Source organism: Impatiens glandulifera, chromosome 7 (assembly GCF_907164915.1).
Source record: "Impatiens glandulifera chromosome 7, dImpGla2.1, whole genome shotgun sequence".
Taxonomy (NCBI): domain Eukaryota; kingdom Viridiplantae; phylum Streptophyta; class Magnoliopsida; order Ericales; family Balsaminaceae; genus Impatiens; species Impatiens glandulifera.
The window spans coordinates 33,589,373-33,604,531 of record NC_061868.1 but is presented as its reverse complement, the minus strand read 5'-3'; the positions used below and the strand labels follow the sequence as shown (position 1 = coordinate 33,604,531).

At 30.0% G+C, this 15,159-nt stretch overlaps 2 protein-coding genes across 3 annotated transcripts; one reads left to right on the top strand and one right to left on the bottom strand.

Annotated features, from left to right (window-relative positions):
• LOC124945928 (aldo-keto reductase family 4 member C10-like) lies at positions 1–4,047 on the top strand. 2 transcript variants are annotated; one of them, XM_047486457.1, is made up of 5 exons: positions 1–153; positions 239–287; positions 362–997; positions 2,306–2,557; positions 3,478–4,047. In XM_047486457.1, the coding sequence occupies exons 3-5, from the start codon at positions 428–430 to the stop codon at positions 3,751–3,753; spliced, it is 1,098 nt and encodes a 365-aa protein (XP_047342413.1). In that variant the 5' UTR covers positions 1–153; positions 239–287; positions 362–427; the 3' UTR covers positions 3,754–4,047. The 2 variants fall into 2 exon arrangements, with proteins under 2 accessions (XP_047342413.1, XP_047342412.1); XM_047486456.1 differs by having other exon boundaries at positions 17–287.
• Positions 4,048–5,027: 980 nt separating this feature from the next.
• On the bottom strand, positions 5,028–8,059 carry LOC124909773 (phytosulfokine receptor 1). Its single transcript, XM_047450416.1, has one exon. The coding sequence runs from the start codon at positions 8,057–8,059 to the stop codon at positions 5,045–5,047; it is 3,015 nt and encodes a 1,004-aa protein (XP_047306372.1). The 3' UTR covers positions 5,028–5,044.
• Positions 8,060–15,159: the final 7,100 nt, after the last annotated feature.

Sequence of the window (15,159 nt, the reverse complement as noted above, 5' to 3'; positions counted from 1 at the left end):
AGGAAGAAGAAGAAAGAAAGAGTTTCAATTTGTTAGCTTTCTCTTTGTATAATACCATTTCTTCTTGTCCTGTTAGGTGCCAACTGCCGTTGTTGACCACTATAGATATCATCAGCAGCAGCAATCACATGGTAAAATAAAGCAGCCAAATTGGTAATGATTTGGTACTTTCTCAGAAACAAAACCCTCCTTTCTGCTTCTCCTTTCTGACCCCATCTTGGATTGGTGACTTTTACAGTTCAAAACTCTGTTTCCATCATTCCAGCTAAGGTTATTTTGTCAAACAGGTATTCATTCCTTTGTCTTATTCACTATCTAATATAACCCTTCATTTCAATCTTCTAAATCTCGTATAAACTAGGTCACCTCTCATGCTTTTGTCACTTTCGCTAATCGGATCCATCATCAACCAAACTACCCTTTTGAAATGAAAGGAAAACTTGCTTTGTCTGGAACTTCTTTTCTGTTGAATACTGGTGCTAGAATTCCAGCCATAGGGCTTGGGACATGGCAGAGTGGTGGAGACCTTTGTGTTGAAGCAGTGAAAACTGCGTTAGCTGTTGGTTATCATCATATAGACTGTTCCCATCTTTATGGAAACGAGATCGAGGTTGGGGAAGCGCTGGCGGAAGCTCTTAGAGGAGGTTCTTTGAAGAGGGAAGATGTTTTCTTAACTTCTAAATTCTTTTATACAATGAATTCACTGAATAAGATTGAGAATTCTGTGAGGGTTTCTGTTAAGAATTTGGGTGTTTCTTACTTGGATCTGTATTTGATGCATTGGAGTGAGAATGCTGCATTTGGTGATGCCACTGATCCACCAATCAAGCCAGAAAGTGAGCATAGGCAGTTCCTAAATCGCTTGAAAACTACTTGGAAGACTATGGAGGGTTTAGTTGAATCTGGTCTAGTTCGTGCTATAGGAGTTAGCAATTTCAGTGTACAGCTTATCAAAGAATTGCTTAAATTTGCTAAAATTGTTCCTGCAGTCAATCAGGTATGCCTCTCAATCTTAAATTTCCTAAAATTTTGCTTAAATCAGCTTCTTCGTGTAGGAGGGTGTGATGAATATGGGTAGAAACAAAGTTGATAGAACTCTTAGGTTATGTTTGTTTCGGGGCGGAATTGGAAATTGGGGTCCAATTTCAAATCCTTCGCTTGTTTGATGAATTTTTAAGTTTCAATTCCATCCTTCTTACTTTGGAATTCTATGGTTTCTCAAAACATAATAATTCAATTGTAATTCAATTTCTTATAAAATTAGAATTCTAATTTCAATTAGTCTTGATTGGATGAGTGAAATTGGAACTGTAATTAGAATTTCAATTTCAATTCTATTAGAATCAGCATTGGATTACAATTCAATTCCTATGTTTGGAGAAATCATTGAACGGTGAATCTTAAGAGATTTATTTGATTTTCTTCTTCAATTTTCTTACTTTTTTGTTTTGTATTACATTTGAACATTTAAGAGCACTAATTTTCAGCTAATTAACAAATAGTTGGAAGAATGGCCTTTCTGGAATTGGAATTCGGAGGTTATTGGAGTGGAATTGCACCTACATAAATATACACATTTTAATTTCATACTTGGAAAATCGAGGGTCTTTCCCTTTAGAGTCAAACTCCACTCTAGCAGCTACATAGAATTCTATTTCTAATTTCAATTAATATTTTAAGTCTTTAAACAAACAATAGAATTGGGCTTAACCATATGTATCCTTGTACAAATCCAAACATAGCCTTAAAGACATTAGACTCTCGACTGGTTACAAGCCTTTACAGTAGTTTGTTTATATGGGCTTTTCTAGGTGTTTGTGACATGTGATGAATTGAGTTTATGTCTTGCCTAAATTATGTGCTATTCTCTTGGAAATTTTGTTATATTACTTTCAATTTATAACTTCTTTCTCCTTACCCACTCTGAGTAGGCTTGGACTAAGGGGTTTAGTACATGAGCTCTTAAGTTCGATTCACCCTTACTTTATTTTTTATAAGATTTTAAATGTTAAATACAAAGAATATTTTAGTCATTTAACCCAAATAATCCATTTTTACATTAAACGAGTTTTTTAGAAAAAAGATTATCAAACAAGCTCTTTGTTTCCATGTATAATTCACAGATGAGAATTTACCATATGCATCATGATTTCTTAATATCTGGCCTGTATTCTGATCATCAACCCATGTTCTATGACTGTGACATGAGCTTCGTGTGGCCTTTCCGCTTCATTTTTTTTGTTAACATTGAGCCTTTTCTGTCTTGCTATTGTTTATATATGTCTTGAAATGGCTACTATTATAGGTAGAGTTGCATCCTTTTTGGAGGCAAGATGATCTAGTGAAATTCTGTCAATCAAAAGGGATCCACGTATCAGCTCATACACCGCTTGGCGTACCTTCGGCCCCAGGATCATACGACAGTGGGTCTGGTGGGGAAGATGAACCGGGAACTCCTCGCATATCTTTCAGAAGGTCGAGATCAGTTCATAGTCCAATGTTGAAATTGTCAGTAGTTGCTGAAATAGCAGACAAGCATGGAAAGACTCCTGAACAGGTAAATCATTACAGCTCTAGTTTTCTGGGTATTTTATTAGTTTACATGTGGCCATATATGAACTTGAATTTTAATTGATCATTTGAAGGCATGAAATTGTGTATCTATCCATTGTTCATCGTAACCTGTTTTTGACTTGATTTCAGATGGTTCTAGTTGTCTAAGGATAAATCCTTATATTCTTTGTTATGTGCTTAATAGATGGTTTCTTAAAATCAGAATGACAAATCAAGTGAATCTCGAGCCTTGTTCAAGTGAATCTAGTTGATTAAATCCACGTAAACCAATATTCCATCCTCAATCATTTTTCTCTTCAAAACATTCAAATTATCAACTAAAACACCTTTATTTGATTCTTTATAATACTTTTAAATACTAAATTCTAGTGATATTTTGTTCATTTGATTCAAATAATTCACCTAATCCACTTTTTCATCACATAATTCTTTTCCAAAAGAAAAAGTTTACCTTGAAATAAACCCAGATATACTTTAATCTTTTTCTACCTGATCTCAAATGCTATGTTCTGTAGCTGGTTTGTATGACTTCTACTATCAATGCGAGCTTTGCATTTATTCTAGTTTTAATGGAAGTAATTTTATTCTAACACGAATACTTATCATCCTGTTTGAAGGTAAAATACTACCTAGACGACTAGAAAATGGGCTTAATAGTAAGTAGTAAGGATATATTAATAAGTAGTATAATGGAAAAGTTGTAAATATGGATTATGAATATATTGATTATGAGTTTGGACACCCACTAAGAATTTGGAGAACCAAGTTGACTTCAGCACCTTCAAGAATCTAGATCAGGAACTTTGAGGTTTTCTTTAGACACATCCCTTTTCGATTAACTCATGACATCTGTTGTCGTAACTTGTATTAAACTTGTTTTGAATGATTTGGTAATATTTGCAGGTAGTACTGAAGTGGGGGTTACAACGAGGAACTAGCGTGCTTCCATGCAGCGTAAGAACAGACAGGATACGGAAAAACATAGACATATTCAACTGGTCATTATCAGATGAAGAATGGAACCGTTTGAATCGAATAGAGCCTCAGATATGTCTATTTGGGAATGGTATGTCTAACAATGTTATTGTCTCTTCAGAAAGTGGCTTCATTTCTGGAAGTGGTGGACCTCTTCAAGCTGTTCATGAGATGGAAGATGACTCAGAATCCTCCATTTCTTGATCTTCAAAAAGTACCAAACACAATTTGTGAGTACTACTACTACTATATATTTATATATTGTGCCATTGAAGTGGGAAATCTTGTCTTGATTTGTAGCATTATTACACTAGAATGTTTTTTTTTTTTATAGTTTGTGTCTTTTGTGCCCGATGGGGTATATCTATATCTCTCATTCATGGATTTGGACATGTTAAGTTCAAAAGTCAATTTGAATAGTTTGTACAATCATGGATATGATCATGTGTTTTTAGTAAATATTTATCATCATTGTGAGATTAATATTAGTTATTATTACATTTTATAAAGTATTGTTTGGGCTCTAGTTATAGCTGACATTGAACCATTGTCCTAATAATTCTAATTGTTCTAGTTTTTCACCTAAACATGTATTATAAAAAAACAATTTTGTTATACTAAATTTAATATCTATAACCGACCCTAAATTCAAACGAATTGGTTGTTTCGGATACATGATTTCATTCGAGTAGTTGAATACTTTTCTTTTACTAAAATAAATTCAACAATAAATTTTGAAAATTTCTCAAGTTTATACATGAATAATTTAATTTATTTCAACATTAAATATAATGTTATCAATTAATTAAAATTAGTTAGTAAGCAATTATAAAAGTTATATTAACTTTTTTTTTTGTTGAGAAATCATAATGAGCCAGTAAAATATTGACAAAATAATTATTATATCATTTTTGAAAGAATTTTCAATAGATTCTTGTTACACTTTTCTGTCAATATTATAGAGAAAAAATAAAAAATAGAGGAGCGAGAAATATATTAATGTGTCATCTTTTGAATTAATTAAAAATTTAAGGAGAATTTTCAAATTTTCAATCCACTGGGAGATTTAAGACATCATCCCTACATTTTCGTCATATCTTTTTCTTCCTCAATGTCTCTTTTTTATAATTTGAGACAGACAAAATATGTTACAATTTCTATAATTTTTTATATTCATTATCTCTCAATAATAAATGTACATAAATTATTTAAGATTGGATTTAATGAATGTTTTTAAACAAAAATTGAATTAAAAAGCAATTCTTTTTAACACAATTTTAATTTTGCTAAAGAAATTAATTTGATAACATATTCTTATCAATTAAAGTTACAAGTCAACTCTTCTAAAAAGGTTCTTTGAATACCAATAAATTAAAAAACTAGTTACAAAAACAAAAAGTATAAATTATAAGAAAGCTCTTATATGGATTGATACCAAACATTTACCATTCCATATAATTTAAACCTTTAAGAATTAAAAAAAATGATAAGAACTTTAAATCTGTTCTAACCAAGAAACTAACTGCAAAGTAGAAGGTCTAAGTTTAGGACATTCATTCAAACAACAACAAGCAATATCAAGAACACTAATCATTTCACCACCATATTCCTCACAATAAACCTCCAAATCCATCACTTCCTTTTCCTTCCTTTCACTCTTCATCTGCATCACCCAAGATATCATATCCCTATTTCCTTTCGCCTTACACATATCTATCGGTCTTTTCCCCGTCAAAAGTTCAAGAAGAACAACACCGAAACTATAAACATCCCCTTTATACGACGCCACCGAGGCTTGTCCATACTCAGGCGGAATATATCCCAATGTCCCAACTAAATCAGTCGTGACATGTGTATTATAAGGCTGCATAAACCTCGCCAATCCGAAATCAGCCAAATGAGCTCTGAATTCTCCGTCTAATAGAATGTTACTCGTTTTTATATCTCTATGAAGTATATGCGGTTCACACGATTGATGCAGATAAGCCAGTCCATTCACCGCGCCTTTTGCAATGTTCAACCTCCTATGCCAATTGAGAACTGATCGTCCATCGTATTTCTCGTGTAGCCAGTAATCCAAACTGCCGTTTTCCATGAACGAGTATATTAGAAGCTTGTCAGTTCTGTAATTACAGTAGCCTTGAAGGAGGACTAGATTTGGATGTTGAGCTTTAGATAAGGCTTCGATTTCTGCATGAAATTCTCGTTCCATTTCACCGCAATCGCCTGAGAGACGTTTAACTGCTACTTTTCTACCGTCGGGAAGCATTGCTTTGTAAACCATACCGAATCCACCACAACCGATTATGTTTGCTTGATCGAAATCACCTGTGGATTTCAGAAGATCGCCTAGAGAAAATTCATTGTCAATCTCCTTGTTATGGAAAAGAAACATAACCAATTTCGACTCCAATTCATCTGAATTGTCCTCATTTTCGTATGTGGATTCGTCTTGTTCATGATCAACCTCTTTGCGTTTAATCGCTCGTAGAATAATCAACACGCTTAGAGTAATAACAATACCTATACTTAATCCAACTCCAACCGCCATCCCAATTATTTCACCTTTACTTCTACTTGAATTTCGAGGAACAATGCTTCCCCTGCCGCTGCTGCTTCCGTCGCATGGCATGGATCGTTGCCAGCATAGATGTTGATTCCCTTCGAAACTCGAGTTTGGAAACGTTGGAAACTGACCTGTTTCAGGTATGATTCCAGATAGTTGATTATAAGCAACACTGAACTTTGACAGAAAAGTGAGTTTCACCAATGAAATTGGTATACTTCCAGAGAGATTATTATGGGATAAATCTAGTGTTTCAACGCTTCTCATACCAGACAATGAACTGGGGATGTTACCAGATAGATTATTGCATTTAAGATTGAATACATGTACCTTTATCAAATTCCCAAACTCTTCCCAAATTTCCCCGGTGAGGAAATTGTTGCTGAGTTCTAGAGTTGGCGGAAAACTCATGATCTGATTATACTGTAAACCTCTCACGCTTGTGTTCTTCCTCACGAAAAAAGGGAAATCAGGAGAAGGCTCTTCCAATGAGATATTTCTGAAGATCAGACTCTGCAAATTGGTTAAACTTCTCGGTATATTTCCAGTGAAAGAGTTATTCGATAAGTCCAGATAGAACATATGCTGGAAATCACCAAACCATGGAGGAATTGAACCAGTCAGACGATTCCACGATAAATCCAACAACTGAAGATTCGATAAACCACTCAACCATGCAGGAAGCACACCCGTCAATCCACAGTTCGCGATCACAAGTGCCCTCAGCTTCCCAAAATGCGCAAGTGAATTCCCCGGCAACTCTTCGTTTCGAAAATTTAAGGTTAAAACCAGAGTGGTCAAGTTTGGACAATTCTGTAAGATATCAAGAGCGGATGAGATATTATACAGACCAGTACAGTTTGATAGAGATAAAAACGAGAGACTTGGAAAGTTCCTATAGCTTTCTGGGATTTTTCCAATGAATCTATTCCGGGCAAGGTTCAAAGCCATCAACTTGGGACAACTTGGGAGATTACTGGGTATAGATCCATCGAATTGATTGGTGGCTAAATCGAGTGAAGTTAGATTCACCATAGCTGAACAATTCAAATCAATATGACCATATAAAGAATTATTCCTCAATACAAGGGAACCAAGGCTAGGTGAATTCGACAATGAAAAGGGTATCAAACCGGTGAGTTGATTAGATTGAGCTGAAAAATAGTGTAGTTTCTTCATACCATAGAAAGCATCTGGAATAACACCTGAAAACAGATTTGAAGATAAATCTAATCTAACAAGATTAGATAGATTACCAATCTCATTACCAAGCTTCCCGGAGATTCGATTCTCCGGGAAGGTTAACCATGTCAAATTAGTTAACCGGAAAAGCTCATCTGGAAGACCCCCATCGAGTAAATTATAACCAAGAGAAAGATACATCAATTCAGTGCAGTTCCCGATTCCGGCGGGTATCCCACCGATGAGATAATTAAGAGAAAGATTGATACTTTGAATCTTGGTTCCCCTAGTACAAAACCCAACAGGAATCGAACCGATGATTTTATTGTCAGAAACATCGATAATTTCAAGCGCCGGAAGTGAAATAATGGTCGGAATCGAACCGGAGAAATCATTGTCACTCAAATCCATTACAACTAAATTCGACATGATGAATAAAGAAGAGGGAATCTGACCATGGATGAAGTTACGTGAGAGATTAAGTGTTCTAAGTTGATCCAGATTTCCAAGAGAATCAGATAAGCTACCCATTAGATTCTGTTTCGTTAATTCCAACTTAATCACCCGACCGGAACTCGAATCGCAAGTAACTCCAGTCCAGTTACAACAATTGACAGCGTCCCAGCCAGCAACTCCTGTACTCAATTCATTCAAGAAACCCCGCAATGAATTGAAATCTGTCGGATTGCATGAGAGATTCTGGGATCTTGAAAAATAGGCTTGAAAGAATATACTGAAAATCCATAGTTGTAAAACACCCATTTCAGAAAGCTAGGATTCTCTCTCCGGCATTAATAATAACAGGGAATCAAAAGGTAAGAACTTTACAAACAGAAGAAGAAGAGTACGAAAAGGGTTTAATGGAAGAAGAAGATTGAAGGTATGAACTTTAATTAAACAAGGGGAAGGCCGGGCGGATAAAGGCGGTCAGCTATATTTATATATAGAAAAAGATACACAGTTAATGCAGAAACACGGAGAGATGTTGAAGAGAGAGAAAGAGATGCATGTAATCTAGAAAGAAAGAGAATATCAATGCTAGATTTATTTCCATTATGGTTAGCATGGGAAAATATTAATATTAGACTATCATAAAATTTAAAAATATTTTTAAAAAATTTAAAAAAAAGTAAGGTTTTTATGAAGAGTGATAGAGATAGTCAAACCCTATATCCAAACAAAATTGGAGAGAGAAAGTCAAAAAGGTTTAGAGGTGACACTATGAAGAATCCTCCAATCCCAATGCAAAGACTTGTATGGTTAAAGATTTATTTATTTTTCTAACCCTTTACCTATTTTCAATAAAGAAAATTTATTTGAGTAAAACATGAGTTCTATTCAAATTTTATCAATTTTATTGCCATTAATGTATTGGTCAAATGCAATTTAATGTAATACTATATTTTGTTTTAGGATAATATTATACTTTGAAATAATATAACAATTTTTTTGAATTTGAATTTCACAAAAATTAGTATTAATTAAATTACAATTTAATTTTTATGTTTTAAAAAATTAAAAAATTATAGTTTAGTTATAATTCTTTTGGTTGGATGAGAAGATTATTTTATAAAAAAAAATTAAGTATATATAATGTAACATGATAAATATATACATAAAAAATTAAACAAATTGAAAGTAAAAATAGTGAAAAGAACATAAAAAAATAATAGTAATAATATATAGTATTTGATTAATTTGGTAACTATAAGTAATTCAGAAAGAATAGATAAGAGGATCTGAAAATGATGAAAGAATTGAAGATTGATTGTGAGAAGGAAATGAGGGAGGAGAAGAAAAATGAGTCTGATTTTTATTAACAAAAATGGAATTATGATTCATACCTAATTTACACATAATTCAAATTTTAATAAAATCATTATTTATAATTTTATTTGAAAATAAGTGTGATGGATGGTTGTGCTAGAATTCTACATTAAGAATAAAAATAATAAAAAATGTCAATTCACCCTCATCAATTATTACTAATAAACTTTATATATTTTAATAATAAACTTTATTAGGTGTTTTGAGAAAATAAATGAATGCATATATAATATTATTTTATTTAATAAAAAATAGTTTATAATTTTTATTAATTATATTATTTAATACAAATATTACTATAAGTTAAAATTCAATTATATTTGTGTATTAAGGAATCATTGAATTGGAGTTCTTGTGGGTTTCTATTTTTATTTTAGTTTCTAAATATATAATGGCATGGATACTTTAATATGTTTAAAAAAATATTATTAATACATAATAAATTAATTTTTAAGTTCAAAATTATAATCTAAGTGAAAATTCAATTACATTATGTGTAGTGTATATTAAAAAAATTTCTATTGGAGTTTTAAAGAGTATATATTTATATTCTTAATCTCTCTATAAACAAATAAGTGTATATTTTAGTAATTTATTTGTTGGTTTTAATTTAATTTTATTATCATTTAATAAATTAATTTAAAGACCAAAATTATCCATTACAGAATAATAGAGAACCATTTAATTATTTTAATACAATTATCTAGACATGTAATAAATCTTTTTTTTTAAATATAATACTTAAAAAAATTACAAAGTGAGGAGCATTATATCTTCCTAAAATTCAAAAAAATATATATATATATATATATTTTATAAAATTACATAAGTTATAAATTAATTTAAATTGTCATCATTTAATTTAAGATGGTGACAAGCTTTCAGTTTAAGATACTCATAATTAGGGGTGGATCAGTACGATATACTTTAATGTTTTATCCATACTCTATACATTACCGGAAATTTCGGTATGCAAAAAATTAATACATTACCTAACCTAGATTTCGATATACCTTAATTTTGATATACCTTAATTTCGGTATACAAAAAATTCATACATTACCTTAATTTCGGTATGGTATCGGTATTATACATTTGATACATAAAAAACATATTAACTTAAAAAAAAATCAATCTTACCGGTAAGGTAGAGATCGCATATATTGAATAATATTTCAGTATAATTATATTTTGATATTATTCAAAAATTATATTTCTATAATTAAATTAATATCAAATCTATTTAATTATTTTTTTATAAGTATTATATATATTTTAACTTATAAATACTATTTCGGTATATCTCGATATACCAAAATTTTAAAAATCTCATACATTCACCGTAACAATAGTTTCGGTATCGATAATATCATACCTTACCCTTTTTTCACTGTACCTTAAAAATCGATATTTACAATATTTTTGATATACCTTTAATATCGGTAATTTTTCTCACCCCTACTCATAATACTTTATTAAAAATATTTTCACCATTTTGAAAAAAAAAAAATACTATAAATTTATAAATTAAATTACCCGTTTCAAAACATGAAAGAATTCAAAGATTGAATTAGATTTTATAACTCTTAAATCTGGATTTTGTTTTTTTATAAGAAATATTATTAAGATGGGATTATATAAATTTGATCATTCCTAATTATAGTATTATGTTTCATTCTATATAATATATTATGCAATCTTATTCAAAAAAATAAATTGGGAAATGCATTTAGATTAATAAAATACAGTTAATTCTTAGATTTATTTTTTAACTCTTAAATACAAATATTGCTTTATACTTGCGTTGTAAGTAGCCAAAATGTCACGAAGTTTACCGTTAGAAGAAAACTATATGAATAGATATTTGTATAATGAATCTTTATTTTATTTTTATAATCCATTCAATAAATAATTAGTTAAATAAAGTATTTTTTTATTTATAAAATAAAGTATTTGATGGTTTTTAAATGATGTAACTAAAAGCTTTTTATTTTTTAACTATATATTTTTTATATTTATATTTTTCAACATGTAGGTTGTTATTTAAAATTAATTTTAAAATTATATTTATCTTAGGATGGGTTAGTTTGATTTAATTGATTGAATATGTTTAATTAAGAGCATCTCAATTTATAAAAAAACTCATTCTCAAATTCAAAACGTAATAAATGTCACATCAAATAATAATTTATTTCCAACCTAAAAACTTATTTTTAAAGTAAAAAATTATTTTCAAAATATTCTTAAAATATTATTCTTCCACACAAACTCCTTAACTTTTAATTAATATTATTAATTATTATAAATTTATAATACGTAAAAAAAGTATTAATAATGTAACCCCGAGAAATCACTTTCACATCTTAACACTTGTCGGACAACACCTGACAATACAGGTATCCGAGATGACATCTTTTTAAAATAAACAAATTATTTTTAAATATTTTGACAGTACTTACTTTTAATATTAATTATATAAAAATAATTAATTTTAATAATATGAAGATTTGTTATAATCAAATGATAATTTGATTAGAACTCAGTTTAAAATAATTAAATAAAAATTGTTTATTTGAAAATAAAGTCGCCAAATAATTTTAGAAAAATTAGTAAAATGCACGTATATAAACATACTTTAGACCATATTTTTCATAAGGAGTTCGTTATTTGGTTACGCTCGGGGAAAGGGTTTTCACGCTTTTTTTTTTAAATCTGGCCATCAAAAGATTTATTTATAACATTTATTTCATTTAAATAGTAGTCCGGGTCCTAAATAAGGATACATTTAGATTACGTAAACAATTATACAAAATTATTTAGAAGTGCGTACCTACGATTGCGTACCTACGATTGTGTTTATATAAGATTGAGTATAAGACCTGAAAATACCAAAAAAGTATTAGAATTTAAAAATAAATTCCAATCGGGGCCTTAGTCAAAATATTTGTTTGGAAAATATCCCGAAAATATAAAAAAAAATCATTTTTCGACATTTCAGGATTATTTGAAATTAGATTGAGATTCCAAAATTACAAAAATAATTTTGGATTTTGAAAAGTGAAACCAAACAGGTCTTAGGACCGGAGTCATAGGGCTTGGGTTCAATTTTACCGGTCTGGGATCGGATGGGCTTGGTCTAGACTGAGGGTGGTCTAGATTGGGGCTCGGGATACTTGATCATAGTACTGGAGGGTTCAACCCTGGGTTTGGGAGGCTCGATCTTGAACTCGAATTGTTCAGTCCTAGGTCTAAGAGTGTCGGTCCCAAATCTAGATTTCTCGGTCGTGGGACCTAGGAGTCTCGGTCCCATGTCAGATATCTCGGTCTTAGGTGAGAATCCTCGATCAAATTTCTCGGTCCTTGTTCAAGAACACCGGTCCTAAAGCTTGGTCCTGACTCGATAACATCGGTCATTGGTCTTTGTCCTATGTCAATTTTTTCGGTCCTTGGTCTCGGTCAGGACCGTGGATTCTCGGTCCTACTTCTCAGTCCTCGATCCTATAGGACTAGGTCTAAGAGGACCGAGTGTTCTTCATTTGGTATGAAGATTGCAGGTTTGTAACTTTTTATACTAATCATGAAAATATGATCAGTAAGTTCCAAACAACTCATATGGATGTAGGGATCATAACTCCTAACCCTAAACTCGATCTATCGATCTCTATAATGATTCATTTTTCAAAATAATTTTTAGGGTAAAATTTGGGAACTTTTGATTCAGGCCATCTTATGGCCTAATTCTTGTCCCAACAGCTTTGAAATGATGTTTACAATCGAATACAACCAAAACAAGAACATTACACAAGCTTTGTAATAACTTTTAAAACTAAAATTTAAACTCTTTTTTTTATAAATTTCAGTTGGATCAAACATGATCGGGATGTTTGTTTTATTCTGGAAATCATCCTTACATGTTCACAAACATGTTAGACAGCTAATTGAATCAAAATTCAATCTTAAAAGCTTAAGAACATGAAATTCAAAATTTCTAGATTTTCAAATCAAATTTGAGTTTTTTTGGTTGAGGTTGAATTGATAAAATCTCTTTCGACAAAAAGCTTGAAAAACATCTAGGGATTAATTTAAACTATAAAAAACATGAAATTGAACCCTAAATAAGATTAGCCCGATCGAACTTGAAAAAATTCCAATTTTGAATCCTAACTTTAATTACAACAGGCTTGGAATCTTACTAGCGATTGTAGAACACTCCAATGATCTATAGGAAGCTTTCACAAGCCTTGGAAAGAAGCCTAAATCGTTGGAACGATTTCTTCAAAAAGACAATCGCTAGGGTTCTTCGAATTTCTTTAAGTAGGCTGTAATTTGTGATGTTTGTTCGATGGATTGGAAGAAGAACACATATGACTATTTATAACCGAGCTAGATCGGTTTCATAGTCGAATTCAATTTCAATTTTTCTTATGAAATTCTTCTTCTCCATTTCTGTTTTGTCCTTAGTAGCCTAGTTCTAGTCTACCTTTTGAATTCAAACATTAAGGGTAATGATGACGAGGTAGAGACGTGCACGTTGGTGAAAGAATGGAGGGATAAGGTTGAAAAACAGAGGAGATAAGATTTTTATATAAGGAGCGCCGACGTTGATCGCGTACCTCCGGCGTGCGCCCTATCAATCGGCAAAGACGAACAAAATGACATTGTTTCATTTAATATGAAACGCGTCGTTGCGTTCCCTCAGTGATCGGGAGATATGGCTAACGGGTTAGCGCCCCGTTAGCTGATCCAGTGTTGACCTAAGCGCGTGCTTCCTTTGGTTACAACCGGAGGGAACGTCCTGACGTGTTGGATGAAGCCCATGCGCTCACCTGATGGCCACGAATCCTACTACAAAGCTTAAACATAATTTTTACCACTAGTATTATCAGTTTATATTTTTAATAAAAGGGTTATTTAAAATCAAATTTTAATCATTTTCTTTCATTTTTCTTTACCAAATTAATACACAAAAATATTTTTGACAACATAATAAAAATTATGTTTTTTTGGGTATTTATTTAATTGTTTTAAGCCATAAGTTATACATAATTTATGTTTAAAATCATAACTAAATTATTTCAACCCCTTTTTAGGTTTAATTTGGGTAATAAATACAATATTTTAACCCCAAATTAATTTGATTTATTTTTAATTATTCTAATTAGGGTTTAATTATCACAATAATTAACACTAATTTGATTTTAACCTCTCCATTTGATTATTTTGAATTAAAAAATTTAAAATATTATTTTAATATTAATAATATTATCATAAATTATAAATTGAGGTATGTAAAATTTTCATACTTACAAATAATAAAATATATAATAAAAAAAATTAAACATATAAGTAAATTATATAAAAAATCAAATATATATAATTAACTTATGTTATTAGGGTAATGACTAATTTATATTTATAAAGTTATTTGGTATTTGAGAGTTGAACTCATTTATTTTAAAATTTTAATAATTAATATTATATATAGTGTTATATATATATATTTATTTATTTATTTTTTAATTTTATTATTATTAATTATTAATAATATATAACTCAATAATTAATTATATATTTATAAACTTGATATTTTATATTTTAAATAATTTGAAATTTTTATTAACTTTATTTTAAACTAATCAATTAATTAAATTAAAATAATTTATTTTAAAATAAATTATATAAATATATTAATTTTTATACGTTTATATTAATATATAATTTTAATTAAAAATAAATAAGTAAATAAAAAATAAGAAAAAAAGATTTGAAGAATAATGTAGGTAGGTATAATGTAGTGTAGTTGGGTAAGAATATGATATAGAAACATATATAGATATGTTTGAAAATAATTTTTTTTTATACAAATAAAAAAAGTAAAAATATTTATTTGTTTTATGTACTATTTTTTTATTGTCTAATATTTATCTATTGTGTAATTTATTCATTATACAAGTTTGTAAATTTAATCTTGAATGGATACATTACATTACAATTTGTTTGTTAATATTTTGTTATATATATATATATTATTGGAA

What these genes read in the sequence shown, in the direction of transcription:
- LOC124945928 (XM_047486457.1), top strand. Translation starts at nt 428, where the DNA reads ATGAAAGGAAAACTTGCTTTGTCTGGAACTTCTTTTCTGTTGAATACT. An exon ending in TTGTTCCTGCAGTCAATCAG is followed by an intron (nt 998 to 2,305) that starts GTATGCCTCTCA and finishes CTACTATTATAG; the next exon opens with GTAGAGTTGCATCCTTTTTG. An exon ending in ATGGAAAGACTCCTGAACAG is followed by an intron (nt 2,558 to 3,477) that starts GTAAATCATTAC and finishes TAATATTTGCAG; the next exon opens with GTAGTACTGAAGTGGGGGTT.
- LOC124909773 (XM_047450416.1), bottom strand. Translation starts at nt 8,059, where the DNA reads ATGGGTGTTTTACAACTATGGATTTTCAGTATATTCTTTCAAGCCTAT.